Source organism: Ornithorhynchus anatinus, chromosome 7 (assembly GCF_004115215.2).
Source record: "Ornithorhynchus anatinus isolate Pmale09 chromosome 7, mOrnAna1.pri.v4, whole genome shotgun sequence".
Lineage (NCBI taxonomy): Eukaryota > Metazoa > Chordata > Mammalia > Monotremata > Ornithorhynchidae > Ornithorhynchus > Ornithorhynchus anatinus.
The window spans coordinates 73,984,777-74,002,375 of record NC_041734.1 but is presented as its reverse complement, the minus strand read 5'-3'; the positions used below and the strand labels follow the sequence as shown (position 1 = coordinate 74,002,375).

Below are 17,599 nucleotides of genomic sequence, written 5' to 3'. Positions count from 1 at the left end.
CACCCTTGGGCCGCAGCGGGAAGCCCTCCGCCCTCGCCCGGGGCCCGCCGAGCGGGAGGGTGGCACCGCCCCGGGGTGGCACCCCGCTTTCCCCCTTCGCGGCCCCGCCGCGGAGCCCGCGGGAGGGCAGCGGGGCGGAGGGAGCGCCTCCCCCACCGCCGCCGGGCCCCCCGGCTCCGTCCCTCCGGAGGGCCGCGGGTCGGTGCGGGGCCCGGCCCGGGGTCTGTGGGCGAGCGGGAGCCCGGGCGCTGCCCCCGGCGGCGCTGCCCCCATCGGCGCCGCCCCCATCGGCGCCCCCGACTCCCCCGCCTCGGCCGGGGGCTCGTGTCATGCCAGAGGCGAGCCCGCCATCCTCCTCTCGTCCTTTCCCCACCCTCGCCTTTCGGGAAATGCCCGCCACGTCGGGATGAAGGAAATGACACTTTAAGGAACTGCAGAGAACACACACGTTTGGGGTTGCTGCTTTCTTTTTTTCTTCTTCTTTTCCGAAGAAGGGAAGCCGATTTCCTCTTCCCCCGCTCCTTTTTTTTTCCCCCCCCCCGCTCTTCCGAATCCGGGAGCTGTTCTGAGGTGGGTTTATAAACGAGGCTGAGGGTGAAGACGTGAAGTCAAGACCCGAGAGAAAGAAAGAAAAAAAGGACGATTAGGAACATTCGCAGAGAAAAAATCAAAAGGGGGGCGGGGGGGGGGAGAAAAAAAAAAGGCGCAGAAAGTGACTTACCCAGGAAATCCTACAAATCCAACTCTGGAAGAAGCCCCCTTCCTAAAAATGGATACGCTTCCTCTTGTCTGGGGTTTTTTAGCTCTGTGCTTATCAGGATCCGAAGTGATAGGACAAGCAGGTAAGACCCCGAAAGTTGTTTTCTCGGCATCTTTTCGCCTTTCCTTTTAAAAACGGTCGCCGGTGCGCGTGTTTGTGTATCTGCGTGTCTGTGTGAGATGTTCACGGCGGAGACCCAGGCTCCCACTCTCACTCCTACTATGAATCCGGATCCTCACCTCACCTCTCCACTCCCGTCTTTTCACATCTAACTTTTTTTCGGCTAGCAGCGGTAGAATGCGTGTGTGAGTGTGTGTTTTGAAACAGAGTCAGTCTTTGGCTATGTTCAGATGTCGCATATGGAATAAATCAAAGGTTTAAAAATACTACAAAGACTTCGCATTACAGTTTTGGGGATTGCTTTCCCCCTCGTGTCTTGAAGTAGAACACATCTCCCCTGAGTTTCTTCAAATCCAGCCAGAAAAACATAAATCATTTGTCTCCGATTAATTTGGCAATGTTATCTGAAAGGTTTGGGAAGGAGGGAATGTAGTTTTTCGTTTTTCAGCCGTCGCTCCTCTTAGGATTAGGCAGGGAAGATCATATGGCTAAGGTAGATGGAGCGATCTGGCGTGCGGTGCTGAAAACCGGGGCCTGGTTAAGTGTCTACGTGCCCGGTTTTCCTCGGCAACTGCAAAGCTCGTGTGTGTCTCTGTGTGTCTGTATATATATATACATATATATATATGTGTCTGTGTGTATATATATATGTGTGTGTGTCCGTGTGTATCTATGTGTGTGTGTGTCTGTGTGTATCTATCTGTGTGTATGTATGTGCGTGCGCGCCCACGTTGGGTGGGAAAATAACGAGGATGCACTTCATTCAATAGTGTTTGTAGAGCGCTTACTATGTGCGGAGCACTGTACTGAGCGCTTGGAATGTACCATTCAGCAACAGATAGAGACCATCCCTGCCCAGTGACGGGCCTCGCAGTCTTTAGATTAAACAGTCTAAGCCTCAAGGGTCTCCTGCTCTCGTGAAGTGGCCTGAGAAACTTTTCTTAATGGCATCCCCTCCCGCCCGGTTGCCCAAAGGGAATGCGGGCGGCCTGCCTGCGCCCAGAAAAGCAAAGCAAAGCGAAGGGGCCACGGTCCGGTTGGAGGTCCCCGCCGATTCTAGGAGTGGGTTTGAGGGTGGCGGCGGAGAGGGGTGGTGTTCAGAGGGGCCAGGGAAGGGAGGGAGAGAACGGGATTAGGACAGGGACCCGCTGATTTCTTCCGAGAACGAAGTGGACGTCGGGGAGTCCTTCCCCGGGAGAGGCGGCAGGGTGGTCCCCGAGCCGCCCCGCATCGCCCCGTCCGGTCCCGGGGCCCGGGGAGGGCAGAGGACCCGGTGGGCGAGGAGGGAAGGGGGAGATGCCCCTTGGCAGACCCTTTCTCCAGCCCTCGCCCACCGCCGCCCCGCAGGGCGGCCCTCCTCGGCGGCCAAGGACCGGCCCCGGGAGGGGCTCCGGGAATGCGGAGATCCCGGTCTCCATCTCCTTCCCGGACACCGGCAGGAGAGGAAAGGGAGCCTCGGGAAGAGGGCTGGGGATAGAGCGCGTCCTCGCTCCGCCCGGGATTCGCACCCGGGACACGAGTGAGGCCAACAGAGGGCCGGAGATTGCTGGGGACCTGCGGGCTCCCTCTCCTCCTCATCCCTCTCCGGCCACCCGCCCCCCCCCCCCCTTTATTTTTTTCCCGAGGGGCCAGCGCGGAGAGGAATTAAATCATCTCCCTCGGATCTGGAGGTTTCATAAATGATGAATGTATATGGAATTCACTCGCTGGGTTTGTGCGTGGTGGGGGTCTAAGGCACATTACGCATTCATGCCCACATTGTCGCGTGTGACCTGGCAGGGGACACACTCGCGGAGACGCACACATAGAGACACGCATAGGCACACCCGCACAGACACGACAGCCTCCGGGTTTCTCTGGGTGCGTTAGGGGGAGTGGGCTTGAGAAGAAAAGGGACGTCTTTCCAACCGTTTTCACCCGCCTGCCGTTCCTCTGTGTGTGTGTGTGTGTGTGTGTGTGTGTCGTTTACAGCGTCTGACACCGCCAGAGGACACACACACACACACACACACAGAGGCTTGTGGTCCGGTGTCGGTTTCCGTGCCCCCCACCCCACCCCGTCTCCCCCTTCCCTTTCCAAAGGCAGGCACCGGCGCGCCCAAGGCCGGGCGGGCTGGCCAGTGGGCAGAGGCAACCGGTGCCCGGTGGGCAGACTGGGCGGGGGGCACAGGCGGCCGGTGCCCGGTGGGCAGACTGGGCGGGGGGCACAGGCGGCCGGTGCCCGGTGGGCAGACTGGGCGGGGGGCAGAGGCAGCGGGGACCCGGAGGACCGACTGGGCGGTGGGCACAGGTGGCCTGGGCCCGGTGGGCAGACTGGGCGGCGGGCAGCCGGGGTCCCGGGGCTTTCCTCCCTGCCGCCAGCCTGGCGGTCAGCCGGGCGGCGGCGGCGGCGTTGTCGGGCTGTCCGGGGGGTCGGCGGGGAAACTGGTGCCCGGGACGCCGAGGCCGAAGCGGGAAGGAAAGGCGACGGGGCCCAAACGACAGGAGGGTCTGCCCAAAGGAGGAAGGAAAACGGGCCGAGATGCGGGTTTCGGGGCTGCCGGGCGGGTCCCCGGAGTCCGGGACCACCCCCTCACCCCTGCGCTGCGCCCCGCACTGCGCCCCGCACTGCGCCCCGCACTGCGCTATGCGCAAATCTGGCACCCCATCCGCGGGCCCGAAGCCCTCGGGGCGGGAAGGAGAGAGCCCGTTGTTGGGCAGGGATGGTCTCTATCTGGTGCCGAAGTGTACTTTCCCAGCGCTTAGTACAGGGCTCTGCACACCGTAAGCGCTCAGTACGTACGATGGAATGAATGAATGAATGAATGAATGAAAGAAAGGAGGAGACGGTGAGCCAGGTAGACCCCCCCCCCGGGGGCGGGGATGGGGGCCTCTCACCCCCAGCCCGGTTTTCTGGCCGGATCCCACCGCCAACAGGTGACTAAAGCGCCGGCACCAGCGGCCGCCACTTGGCGTTAACGTGCGGGGCGCCTTCTCCCTCCCCCACCCCCGCCCCCATCCCCGCAGCGGAGCCCCCACACGCGGCGTCGAGACGGGGGGCCTCGCGGCAGAGGCGGATTAGGGCGACCCCTAAATAATAATAATAGTGACGATGGTATTTGTTAAGCGCTTCCTAGGTGCCGGGCAGTGTACTGAGCGCCGGGGTGGAGACAAGCAAATCGGGTGGGACGCAGTCCGTGTCCCCCGTGGGGCTCACGGCTTCGATCCCCATTCTACAGGTGAGGGAACTGAGGTCCGGAGAAGTGACTTGCCCAAGGTCGCCCAGCAGACAGGTGGAGCTGGGATTCGAACTCAGGACCCGACTCCCAGGCCCGTGCTCCAGCCCCTGCGCCAGGCTGCTTCTCGTGCCGTGCTGCGGGCAAAAGGATTGGCCTAAGAGCAGAGCGCCGGGCACAGGCCCGGAGGAGTCGCCCCCCCCCCCCCCCCACATACCCCCCCCCCTTTCGTCTTGCAGATTTGGGTGACCACCAGCCAGCCCCCAGCCCCCTCCCCGGCCTCCCAGCCGGGGACCGCCCAGACTGTCCGCTGTGTGGCCTTGGGCAAGGCGCTTCACTTCTGTGGGCCTCAGTTGACCTCGTCTGTAAAATGGGGGGTGAAGACTGTGAGCCCCACGTGGGACGCACCCGCTCACCTCGTGTCCACCCCGGTGGTCAGCACGGTGCTGGGCCCAGAATAAGCGCTCAACAAGTACCATCGTGGGGGCGGAGGCAGGACCCTCCCCGGCGCGAAGCTCGCCCCGTCTCCGCTCCGCCCTCTTCTCCGAGAGGTGCCATCTCGATCGCAAATGAGCCTTGCCCACCCTGACTCCCCTCCGCCGACTCCCGCTCTTTCCGCTCCTGCTTTTTCGCCCGAGCGATAAATTGAGGGCTAATGTTTCATTTGAACGGATTGATTTCTTTTTAATGCCAGCGCGTGCTAATAGAGGCGAAGCCGGGCGGTGCTCCGGCGCTTAGAACAGTGCTTGGCACAGAGTAAGCGCTTCACAAACACCATCTTTATTATTATTAAGGGGGTGCCCCCCACCGCCGCCCTTGGTCTGACCATCCCGAGGTCCCCGCCAGTTCTTGGGCACGAGATCGATCCGGAGGATCCCGATCCATCTCTCCTAGGGGCTACCGGGGAGTTAAGGGTACTTCCTCCTGAAGGGCTCATTACCGGGCGAGCCCCGGCTAGCCTTTCCCGGCCTTCCCGGAGAATCCGGGAGACTCGAATGGCTCTCATCCACCTACCTGTCCCCTCTCCCATTCCACCCCAGCTCGTACTAGGTCAATCTACTTTTGGAGAAGCAGCCTGGCCTCGTGGAGAGAGCCCGGGCCTGGGAGTCAGAGGACCTGGGTTCTAATGCCGGCTCTGCCGCTTGCCTGCTGTGTGGCCGTGGGCAAGTCACCGGGCCTCGGTTTCCTGGGCCTCGGTCCCCTCGTCTGCAAAACGGGGGTTCAATACCTGTTCGTTCATACAATCGTATTTATTGTATGAATAAATACCTGTTCATCCATTCAATCGTATTTATTGAGCGCTGACTGTGTACAGAGCGGTGTACTGAGTGCTTGGAAAGTACAATTCAGTACAACCCGTTCTCCCTCTTGCTTGGGCCGTGAGCCCCCCATGTGGGACTCGAATCTTGTTTCTACCGCAGCGATTAGTACGGTGGGCAGGGATTGTCTCTATCTGTTGCCGAATTGTACATTCCAAGCGCTTAGTACAGTGCTCTGCACATAGTAAGCGCTCAATAAATACTATTGAATGAATGAATGAATGCTTGACCTGAAGGAGAAACCTAATGAATACCACAGTTATCAATTATTATTATTGTGTCTTTTTAATCACTGCCCTTAAAATGATCACTGTGGCTTTTGTTAATTAATTAATTCATTCATTCAATAGTATTTACTATGTGCCAAGCACTGGGGTGGACACAAGGTAATCGTGTCAGACACAGTTCCTGCCCCACGTAGGGCTCCCAGTCTAAGGAAGAGGGTGAACAAGTATTCAGTCTCCATTTTACAAATGAGGAAACCAACGCACAGAGCAGTTAAATGAGGCACTTAGGGTCACACAGCAGACAAGTGGCCGAGCCAGGATTAGAAAGAACTCACTTCCTCTGACCCCCAGGCCTGGAGTCTTTCCGCTAGATCACGCTGCCCTCTTACACCTCCACAGCAGTTGTGTGTGTGCCTCGTATTCCATTACTTTCTCTGATCTGTGGTTTATTTTAGTAAGTCTCCTCAGATTGAAAACTTGAGAGCAGGAAGTCCAGTGCAAGTGTTTAGTACAGTGCTCTGCAGTCAGGGCTCAGTGAACATTAATGATTGAGACTAAACTCCTTGGGGGCAGGGACTTTGGCTACTTACGCTATGCTTCTCTCCCTAGTGCTTAGTACAGTGCTCTGCACATGTCTTTGGCTGATTGACTGTTTGCCTCCTCCCCTTCTTTGTGCCTCTTGCATTCTCCCTTCCCCTGTCCTCTTCTCGCCACCCCCTTCCCTCTTCCCTCAATCCTCTCAGTGTGTGGCTGATAGTAAACTCTTAACAAGGACCACGATTATCCAATTCCCTCTCCCTTCCATCTGCTCTCTCTTCCTTCCCTTGCCCCGCCCCTTCCCGACCATTTTTTATCAATTCTTACCTCTTCTCTTGAGACCACCAGATGTCCTAGAGGACTTGGTTCCAGGTTGGCGATTCAGATCACCAACGGCCTTGCGGGCAGGTCCCTGCCGGCCGGCCCCAGGTGATGATGATGATGGTATTTGTCAAGTGCTTACTGTGTGCCAGGCACTGTACTAAGCACTGGGGTGGATACAAGCAAATCAGGCTGGACACAGTCCCAGTCCCACCTGGGGCTCACAGTCTTTACCCTCATTTTACAGATGAGGTCACCGAGGCCCAGAGAAGTGAAGTGACTTAACAAAGGTCACACAACAGGCAAGTGGCAGGGCCAGTATTGGAACCCACGACCTTCCGACTCCCAGGTCCGTGCTCTATCCGCTACACCTTGCCGCTTCCCCCAGAGCGCTCTGGTCAGTCCCTGGCTCACCATGGCCCCAGGGCCAGGGGTCTGGCCCAGCAGCGGCTTCTCTCCAAGACAGTCATCGGGGGCCGGGCCTCGGGGACCCGGCAAGAATCTCAAGTCTGGGGATTTGGCTTCAGAGCTCTCCATCTCCTTGCCCCCTGCTACCTCACCTCCCTTCTCTCTTTCTACTGCCCACCCCGTACACTCCACTCCTCTGCCGCTCACCTCCTCACGGTCCCCAGTTCGCGCCTGTCCCACCGTCGACCCCTGGCCCACGTCCTACCGCTGTCCTGGAATGCCCTCCCTCCTAACGTCTGCCAGACTAACTCTTCCCCTCTTCAAAGCCCTACTGAGAGCTCACCCCCTCCAGGAGGCCTTCCCAGACTGAGGCCCCCCCCCTTTCCCTCTGCTCCTCCTCCCCTCCCCCCCCGCCCTCTCCGCTTCCTCCTTCCCCTCAGCACTGTGCATATTTATATATATTATTTATTACCCTATTTATTTTGTTAATGAGGTGTATATCTCCATGATTCTATTTATCTTGATGCTGTTGTTTTGTTTTGTTCTGTCTTGTTTTGCTGTCTGTCCCGTTTAGACTGTGAGACCGTTATTGGGCAGGGATTGTCTCTATCTGTTGCCAAATTGTACATTCCAAGCATTTAGTACAGAGCTCTGCACATAGTAAGCGCTCAAAAAATACTATTGAATGAATGAATGAGTTTTGTGATCTCCCAGGCCAGGGCAGTCCCCGACCCCACTGCAGGGATGGCTCACGTCTTGCCTTCGGGCTGGGCCGGCGGACGTGCTAAAATGAGAGAACGGGCTCTGGTGCCAGCACCGACAGCTCGAGGAATTCACAAACACAGAAAGGAAAATGAGAGGCGGGGAAAGTCTCCTGAGCTTCCGCCGGGCGCATCCGAGTTTCCCCAGCACCCTCGGCCCTGCCACAACCTCTGCCAGCGGTGGGAGTAAACCTTCTGGATCCCTATTGTAAATGGGCAAGGGGGCTGTGTTCCCCGAACTCCCACCCACACCCACGGGCACTCCGTGCCCGGGCCTATGGGCTGGAGAGCGGCAGCCGCTTGGCACCTGGAGGCACTGGAGAACGTTGCAAGGAGGAGGGAGGTGTAGGGGACAGGCCCTTACTTGTTACAGAATAAGCTACGTAGACTTATTAATGCCCAGGCAGCATGGAGGGACTTTTTTGTGCACTTCTGTTTTCTTTTTAAGATCTTATCCAATGGTCCTTCTGCTATGAAGCCACCTGGCACTCCATGACGCCACCTTGGAAAATAAAGAGATGGAGCTTTGCCTCTGCTGGGCTCTGAATCTGTGCTGTCCAAAGAGTTAAACTGAGGTTTACTCTTTGGGAGATAGCTTTTAAAGCCACTATGGCATGATAAATCCACACCACTGAGTAACCTGCAGCAGGGAAGGACAGGTCAATACTATCACATTGTAAAAGGCAGAGAAGTTGGTGTGCAGTGAAGCCCCAATTAAAATAACAGTAGTTGGGGGTGATTGGTTGGTGGTTGGTGGGGTGTTGGGCGGGGGGGGGACGGGACGAGTTCACAGGTTGGGGGAAGGGGAGACTTCCTTTCCCTTCTTTGGGGTGCTCATCGGGATGACTGGACCTCAGTGTTTTTCGGCTCACCCTTCTGCTCACAAAAGCAATCAAGCAAATGAGGAGTGGCTTCTAGTGACCCAGCTTGTGCAGTCATTTCAACAAATGACAGAATGCTGAACAATGTTCCCTAATAAAGACTTAAAACATTTCCCCCCTAAGAGCCAGCCTTTTAAAAATAATTTCTGTAATCTAGAAAAAGACCATTTTTTCCCCCATCTAAAAGGCTGGGTGAAAGAAAAACCCACTCCACATTTCTGTAAAATCATGTTTGATGTTCACTTTCTGCCAATAAGGGATAGTTAAGGCAAGACCCAAGCAATTTTAGGTGTCACCACTAAAATTTTCCACTGGAGCAGAGAGGAAAGGGACTCTAATCCCCTTTTACAAAGAAAACAGCACTTGTCTCACCTAGAAAAATACTGTGGCATCTTCAGTGGCAGACAGTTGTTTTTTTCCATAGAATCACCATTTTTTAAAAACGGTATCTGTTAGGCATTCACTGTGTTAGGCACTCGCTGTGTGCCAGGTACTGTATTCAAGACAATCAGGTTGGACACAGTCCATGTCCTACAGGTGGTGCAGTCTTTATCCCCATTTTACAGATGAGGAAACTGAGACACAGGGAAGTGAAATGACTAACCCAATGTCACACGGCAGACAAGTGGCGGAGGTGGAATTAGGACCCAAATCCTTCTGACTCCCAGGTCTGTGCTCCATCCACTAAGCCACACTGCTTCTCGTTTAGGCCCCCTAGCCCAGTGCCAAGTTTGGATTTGGAGAATAAACTCATTCTGTTTGGACTCCCCTTCTCCCAACCCAGTGGTGGAGAAGAGAGCGCCCTGGAGGCGGTTCAATATTTTCAGGTTTTGTCAAACCCCACTGGAAAGTGCTCAGCTCTGGCTGTGTTGGTTTCCTAATAGGATTCAGGGTGGTTGAGTTCCAGAAAACATTGGCCTTGTGTCCCAGAAGGCCCGAAGGAAAAAGCATCCTTCTCAAGGCTTAGGAAGCTGTCAGGTTCAGATAAGGCTGGGATCCTATCCTATGAGACCTTGGTGGTATTAATAAGGAAAAATTAATTTTTAACCACTGGGATGGTTGCCAAATTATATGACCTTTGACTGATCAGCTAGGCTGGAACAATAAATCCCACGTTTTTGAGAACGGTGATCTTTTCCCATGTAACAATAACTAAATCGACGTTTATTAGATGGAGAGCGAGGTGGGTTGCTGCCACAAGAAAGGAAAATGGCAGTTACTAAAACCTCTATCTCTTGCGACAGGCGGCTGCCGACAGACGTCTTATTCCCCTCTGGATTTTTAGTACACTGGTTAGCAGGGCAGATTTACTCTGCAGTGAAAGCCTGTGCCCAGGGTAGGTAAAAGGAATAAATGCTTACCGGTTATCCACACCCAAGACTTTGGGCACATCTCTCAATGTCCTCAGAAACAGATTCCAGGCATGAGGATCAATAGGAGGGAATTTTCAAAAAGGGAGACCCATTATCTTTTCTCAGCCTTAACCCAAGAAGCTTGATGCTTAATAAGAGATCCAGAGGACTAATTACCAGGAATCTGATGGGGTGTCCATGGCCTCTGCTCAGAGGCTGTTTTGGTCTCGGTTCATACCTTTTAGTGTTTTTGTTTGGTTTTTTTTTGGGGGGGGGAGGTTCCCCAGCAGCGCCTCAGATGCAGAAGTTTCGGTAACCTTGGGTGCCATGTTCTAACACTGACGTTTTCATCAGGTTCTGTGAGAGGTCAAACCAGAGAGTAACTCAGCTCTCTCCTAGGAAACACATTTCTATACCCTGTCATTTTCAAACAACCTCTTCCCAGGCTGGTTGTTCTTCAGAGAGTTTCATTAGCCCCCAGCACTAATTTGACACTTTTCTGGCTATATAGTCGGCTTGTTGTCTTTTCTCCTTTGCTTCCTGGCCCATCTCCACTCTTCCTCTTTTCCCTCTTCCTTCTGTTCTTTCTCTCTCCTGTCTTCATTTATTTCCCTTTTCTTTTTTTTCTTTTTCTCCCTCATCACGGAAAGTATGCTCAGCGGGGAACACTATATTTAAGGCATTTTCCAGAATATGTAATAACTTCTGCTCTGGTACTAAGGCCTCCTAGCAGCTGAACTAAAAAAAAAAAATCATAAAGACAAAATAGCTTTTACCCAGCAAGGCTCATAATAATCCCATCTCCCCCTGGGTCTTCATAAAAGAGTCATGATCTAATCCAGAAAAAAAATGGGGAAAATGACAATAGGAAATGTCTCCAGTGTGGCATGAAGTTGATAGGGTTGCCGGACAGCAAAATGCCAAATGCTCAGTTTAATGCCCTATAACCTTCTCATTACCTCAAAAGATCTTATACTAACTAATAATTCTGCTCATTTGAGGGTCTGGATGCTTCTAGTCACTTGGCCTCTGGAGAGAATAAAAGGAACTGAAATTTTCTGGATGGAATTATAACAACAATTGTTTGGGTAGAGGAGAAAACAAAACAGATGTTCCTGAAAGGCATCAGGGAGGGAGGGAGGGAGGGAGGGAGAAAATTAGAGGGAGGTGGGAGAGGGGACAGAGCAAGAAGAAGTCAATTGCAAACATATCCTTTTCCTGATGTGGTTGAAATAATATTTGCACCTATATGACATTTTAGATAGCACTACAAGGAACTTAAAGCTTTTTTATTTTTTATCTTTTGCAAATCAAAGATTGATTTAGTCCTTTCATTTTATTAATAAAATCCAAAATGTAAATGTCTGCTGGATTTTGTCATTGTTTTTCCTTTAAGAGCCGGTCTTTCTTGGGGAGAGAGTTTTTAGGTTAGCTCCTCTTCAGTCCTTTGGGGAGAGTGGGGTATACTGGCTAGAGCAAGGAACCATTCCCACCTCTGCCACTGACTTTACATCTGACCTTGGACAAGTCATTTAACCTTTCCATCTATTGAAGAAACACCTTAACGGTACAGCGAAGCACAACCTCCAAGATACCGTGAAGCCTACTTGCTGGGAGATAGCAGCAGCAGACAGACCAGCTTGGTATGTGGCAATCAGAAATGAAATGGCCCCTTTGCAGAAACAGTTTGGGGAAGACTGTCACACTAAAAGACAGAATCAAAAACAACACCAGGCACTGCAAATGGCAAATGCAAAAGCAGAGCAAAGGACAGTCTTTTTTTTTTTTAATCATTTGAACAGGGATGGAAGGGATTGTCAATCAAACATTGACTCTTTCAACCACACTACTAGTGGGGTTAAAGTTCATCATCAATTGTCATTTTTGAACACAAAGGATAGATCTCTCTATTTCTACACACACGCGCGCACACACACATATGAATAGAAGTGGTCTCATCAGATACCTTCTTCTACTTGTCATTGGTCCAGCAGACTACCTTCTTAATTTTTAATTAATCCTTAATCTTAACGTCTCACTCCTCCACCCTATTCACCTTCCTTTCTGTGTCATCTAAGCACCTGAGTCTATTATACCGTAAGCAACTGGATACTCACTCGACCTCCAAACCTATAGCACTTTAGGTACATATGGAGAAGCAGCATGGCTTAGTGTAAAGAGCCCGGGTTTAGGAGTCAGAGGTCGTGAGTTCTAATCCCAGCTCTGCCACTTGTCATCTGGGTGACTTTGGGCAAGTCACTTTACTTCTCTATGCCTCAGTTCCCTCATCTGTAAAATGGGGATTAAGACTGTGAGCCCCACGTGGGACAACCTGATTATCTTGTCTCTAGCCCAGCGCTTACAACAGAGGTTGGCACATAGGAGGCACTTAACAAATACCCTCATCATCATCATTATCATCCTTATACTCTGACATTTACCCTCTCTATAATGTATTCTAATATCTGCCTCCCCTTCTAGATTATAAAATCCCTGCGGGCAGGGATTGTGTCTACGATTGCGTTGTACTCTCACCAGTGCTTAGTAGAGTGCTCTGCACACAGTAAGTTGCAGATTGATAAAGTGATTGATTTATGGGTAATTTTGTTAAAACCATTTTACAACAGGACTTTTTAGAAATATGGGTAGAATGTGGATAGGGTACCTTCTATCTACCCATCACTTAGCACATGATAAATCACTTACTAAATGCTATTATTATTATTATTACACCAATGGAAATGCAGGCTGTGTCACCTCTATCCAAATGCATGTTCACCATTAAGTGAACCAGCTCTGAATGCCAAGGACAACTTCCTCTGTGAATGTAAGATACACGAATACCAATTTAAATATAGGCACAATCACTTGAATAACATCCCCAGGTTTCATCAGTACTTATGAAGTGCTTTGAGATCCTTAGTTAAAATATACTTAGCTTTCTATTATTTCAGATTATGGGCGCTAACTGAATGGGAAAGTATTGTTATTTAGGATGTTCTAGAACTTAGTAATACTTTCCCCCATACAAATGTTTATTGAAGTGGCCACAAATTGTAATTCCAGACCCATCATCAATGGCACTGGAATTACATTTGCAGTAAGGGATGGGAAAGAGTGGACATAAATATAAACTAATGGTATTATATCATCTGCCCTATTGGAATTGTATTTGTTTATGATATAAGATGACAAATAACAAAGTTACCGCAGGTGGCATTATGTGAGGTCAGGATGGGAAATCTCATCAAAGTTACATTTTAAAAATTAAATGAAGATTTTTTTAGGAGTTGTGACCAAAGGAAAATAGGCTTTTAATAGCCCCTGTTCGGGCTCCATTTCCAGTGCTTTTCTGGGTGAATGCAGCTTGGAGGCCTTAGAATGGAGAATTTCCTCCAGCAGTTTCTTCCTCTCTCCCCTCCTATTTCCCCACACTTGTGCACATGCACTGGTCTTCCCTTCAAACCCCTTTCCCTGCCCCAAAATTCCCTTATTTAGATTTTGAACTTTATCCTTGCAAAAGTTCACAAGGCTCTCCATTTGCTGAATTTCCAGGAGTTCATTATTCACTGCCACTCGGTACTATAAAGTGAATATATTGCACCCCTTCCCCATTGCCTTAGGAAGTGGTCAAACGGCTGCATTCCTGAGCTGATGGATTGACTCATTTCTTTTTTACTTAAACCAAGGCACAGATTTTATGAGACTTGTCTTGTGACAGGCTGAAGTCACTTTGAATAAAACAAAATCCTGTTTCAGATCACAGAAATGCCTCTTAAAATGAGCTTTTCTAGGGTCCTAGTGTGAAATTTGGTTAAACGCTAGTGGAAGGACTTGTGTGAGATGGGCTGGACTCTGAAGAGGGTTCTCTTGAGGTGCCCCTGTTTGTGAGATAAACGTATCACACACAAAGAAATGCATATGGGTAATTTGTGCAAACCTCCAACCACATACAAAATTGAGGAAAGAACTCACGTCAGTAAACCTAATGAGATTTTAAAAAATGCTTGAGCTCCCTTAATGCAGGGCAGATGTATTTTTCAAAGGAGTCCTGGAAATCGTATCACACAAGCACAAGTCAAACGAGTGTGATTCCTCAGATAATTGAGGGCTGATCTATCTGTTTTAACTTTATTAGTTTTATTGACCCAATTACTTACCTCTACCAGGCTACTTTTCCTTAGGAAAAAAGAGAGAGACAAATGGTTCTGCTTTTTATTTTTATATGTAGAGAAAACTTCCATCTATATACCCCTTAATTAATTACTTCTCCCACAGATGGGGAGAAAGTCATTTTGTAAGTAGAGGAAAAAAATGTATTTTGGATGTATCACCCCACCAAAGTAAATGAAGAATAATGTCATAAGTTACCTTACTGAGAATGTAAGTTCCTGGAGGACAGGGATCCTGTTTACCTACTTTAATGTACTCTCGCAAGTGCTTAGTGCAATTGCTGTGTACACAGTCAGCAAATACAATTGCTTGATTGATTACTTGGAATTGAACCAGCCACTTCCCCATCAAGCTCTTATTTCCACAAAATCAGACTGACTGTGTCAATTCTCTCTCTCACCACCCCTACTTTTTGTTTTTTCTTTGCCGTTGTTACCAGAAACCTGGCTTCTTAATCACAATTATTCCATGTATTAAAACTGCTTATTATGCTCCAAGCTCTGAGGTAGATAGAAGGTAATTCGATCAGATGCAGTCCCCGTCCCACATGATTCCCAATCTCAGTTGGAGGGAGGGCAGATATCTTATTCCCATTTTATAACTGAGAGAACTGAGGCCCAAAGAGGTTAAGATCTCATAGTACACCGGTGGTAGAGCAGGAACTCAAGTCCAGGGCTCCTCGCTCCTAGTCCCACGTTCTTTCCACTAAGCTACACTGGCTCCCACTCCTTCTTTTGCATTTGCTCTGAACTATAACAAACCAGCAATACTTCCAACACAGAAGACAGAACCCTTCTTTCTTCTGGGTTCAGAAGACACCCATCCTATGCTAGACAGCAGCAAGTTCCAATTCCAGACCTGGGTGGTTTTGATGTTTCACAAATGTTCACAGCTGGACTTTCTGAACATGCTCTAAAACTATGAACAGTAACTGCAACCAAATAACTCAGGGAGTTATTGAGGCCGGGCCCGGGGATTTCCCACCACCTATTTTTTTTTTCTGGTATTGGTTAAGCACTTACTATCTGCCAAGTGCTATTCTAAGCCCTGAAGTCAATACAAGTAAATCAGGTCAGACACTGTCCCTAGCCAACATGGGGCTCACAGTCTAAGCAGGAGGGAGAACATCCTCTTCCAACCCCTTCCTGGGATTAGCGTGAACTGGACTAATGATAATAATAATGATTGTATTTGTTAAGCCCTTACTATGTGCCAAGCGGTGTTCTAAGTGCTGGGGTAGATACAAGGTAATCAGGTTGTCCCACGTGGGGCTCAGAGTCTTAATCCCCATTTTACAGACGAGGGAATGGAGGGAGGCACAGAGAAGTTAAGTGACTTGCCCAAAGTCACACAGCTGACAAGTGGCAGAGCTAGGATTAGAACCCACAACCTCTGACTCCCAAACTCAGGCTCTTTCCACTAAGCCAGGGACTCACCTATTCTTGTGGGCAAACGATTAGGGCCCGCTTTCACTGAGGGCCAGAGCAAACACTGGGTCTTGCCAGCTGTTAGCAATCTATTGTCTAGAACCCCCAGCTGAGGGGCTGGGTCTATTGTTGGCCATTGCTAGTTGCTGTTCTTGAGTTTATAATCACTGTAAATGTTCAGTACAGTGATTTGTTCCTATGCTGAGGGAAATACCATTATTAGTTTTCAGGAAAGAGTTGATAGGGTTTTCCTCAAGTGAGAGTCCCTCCATGGTGATTGGGTTATTGTTTTGGGTCATTTCTATTGTTTTTCTCCCTCTCATTCCCCCTTTAACCAATTCTTCCTTTTACATTTTTTTAAATGGTATTTGTTAAGTACTTACTATGTGCCAGGCCCTGCACTATATTGGGGTTGATAGAAGTTAATCAGGTTGGACACAGTCCATGGCCCACATGGGGCTCACAGTCTTAATCTCCATTTTGTAGATGAGGTAACCGGGGCATAGAGAAGTTCAGTGATTTGTCCAAGGTCACACAGCAGAGAAGTGGTGGAGCTGGGAGTAGAACCCAGGTCCTCTGATTTCCAGGCCCATGATCTTTCCACTAGGCCACACTGAGCTATTTCTCTCTCCTCCTTCCTCTACCTCTGCTTCCCACCATAAACCCAGTTTTAAAACTCAGCACTTCCCAGGACTCAAGTCGTCGAACAAGGAATGTTTTCCTGAGGTTGCTTTCCAAATAAATTGGCAATTTTGGCTCCATGTACCTGGAAAGGAACTTGAGGGTCATGGAGTCCATCCCTTGCCTTTAGGCCAACCCATTTAAAACACTCCAGAGTGATGAGAATCATGAGCTCTCTGGTCAACCCAGATCAATTTTCCTTGGGAAACGTATTGGCCCTCAGGGGACCAGGCATTCACAGACGTGTTTGGAAGATGGCGTGCTTATTGACCAGGCTACTGAATGGCCCTTTCCACCGGGGCCAGCTTCCCCCCGTCCCACTCTGACCTTTCAGGATTAAGAGCAGTTGAGTCTCTTTTGGGCCGACTTCATTTGTGACTGCCTCTTGCGGAACAACTGGAGTTGAGGCCAATCAATACCAGTGGGGTTGGACTGGTTTGGAAATGATGGATACCTGTTAGAAATGGACTAAGAGCACACGCTGATTTCCTAGGGGTCACCGGGGGCAAGAGGTGGCTCGGGACCTGCTCAAAGGGGTTTTCTTGATCACAGTCAATTTTTCAGAGGGCAAGGAATGCATCGCTATGGCAGGACAAAGGATAGGTTGCTTCAGCGAGACCTAAACTCTGTTTTCAAACTCTGTAGCGATTGAACATGGCCTCGGGGATATTTGACTCCCCAATTACCGACCTTGTTCAGAAGTCATGTTATAGCTAGCTCTGGCTTGACCTACCCCTGGTTGAGAAATAGGTCCAAATTTCCCTGAAAGAGATTCATCTTTGCTGTCTCCATGCTGACTGTGGTTAACGGGGAAAGGGCTTGTTTTCGAGTGGATTTTGGCTTTTGGATCAAGTATTTATAGGGGCCGTTATAGAAATGGTGGAAGTTAACCCACTTGGTGGAGATTTGGAGAAGAAATATAAAGATTCTACTGTGAATGCTTACATATTTTGGAAGTAAACACTGGGAAACTTGGAAGAAAAGGGTGTCTGAAGATGAGACCTAGGAGAATCAAGCAAGTTTTCTTTTGCTTCTGTATTTTAGAAGCTCAATGCTCAAAGGAAAATAGAGACTGAAACTACCGTATTTACCTTTGAAGGATATATATGCGTGCAAATGATGTGTGATATTTCCCAAGGGAGTGTGGAAGGGCTTACATAATTGACATGTGCATTACTAATATGTTTGTGTAATCAAGACGTGCCCAATAGCTACATTTGTTTGTGTGTGCATGAGTGCTTCAGATAGTGAGTGGTATATGTGCAAGAAGGTAGATTTTCACATATTTGCAGATATTTATGATTTCTGAGTTAATGGAGTTTGGACCTTTATATCATTCAAAAACAAAAAAAAAGAAGGCAGGAAATATCTGAAGTGTTCTGTTTTTATTAAGTAATGTGCTTTTGGAAAAAAAAAT

The 17,599-nt window shown here is 49.9% G+C and overlaps 1 protein-coding gene across 5 annotated transcripts in view; it reads left to right on the top strand.

Moving 5' to 3' along the window:
- Positions 1-268: 268 nt before the first annotated feature.
- Positions 269-17,599, top strand: part of NRP2 (neuropilin 2) — a 138,806-nt gene continuing 121,475 nt past the window's right edge. For 2 of the 5 annotated variants that reach the window (XM_007666680.3, XM_029069932.2), the window contains exon 1: positions 269-842. In XM_007666680.3, coding sequence (XP_007664870.1) covers positions 770-842 — 73 coding nt within the window. In that variant the 5' untranslated portion in view covers positions 269-769. The remainder of the gene's footprint in view (positions 843-17,599) is intronic. The other 3 variants (XM_016227234.3, XM_029069931.2, XM_007666678.4) reach the window with 2 other exon arrangements.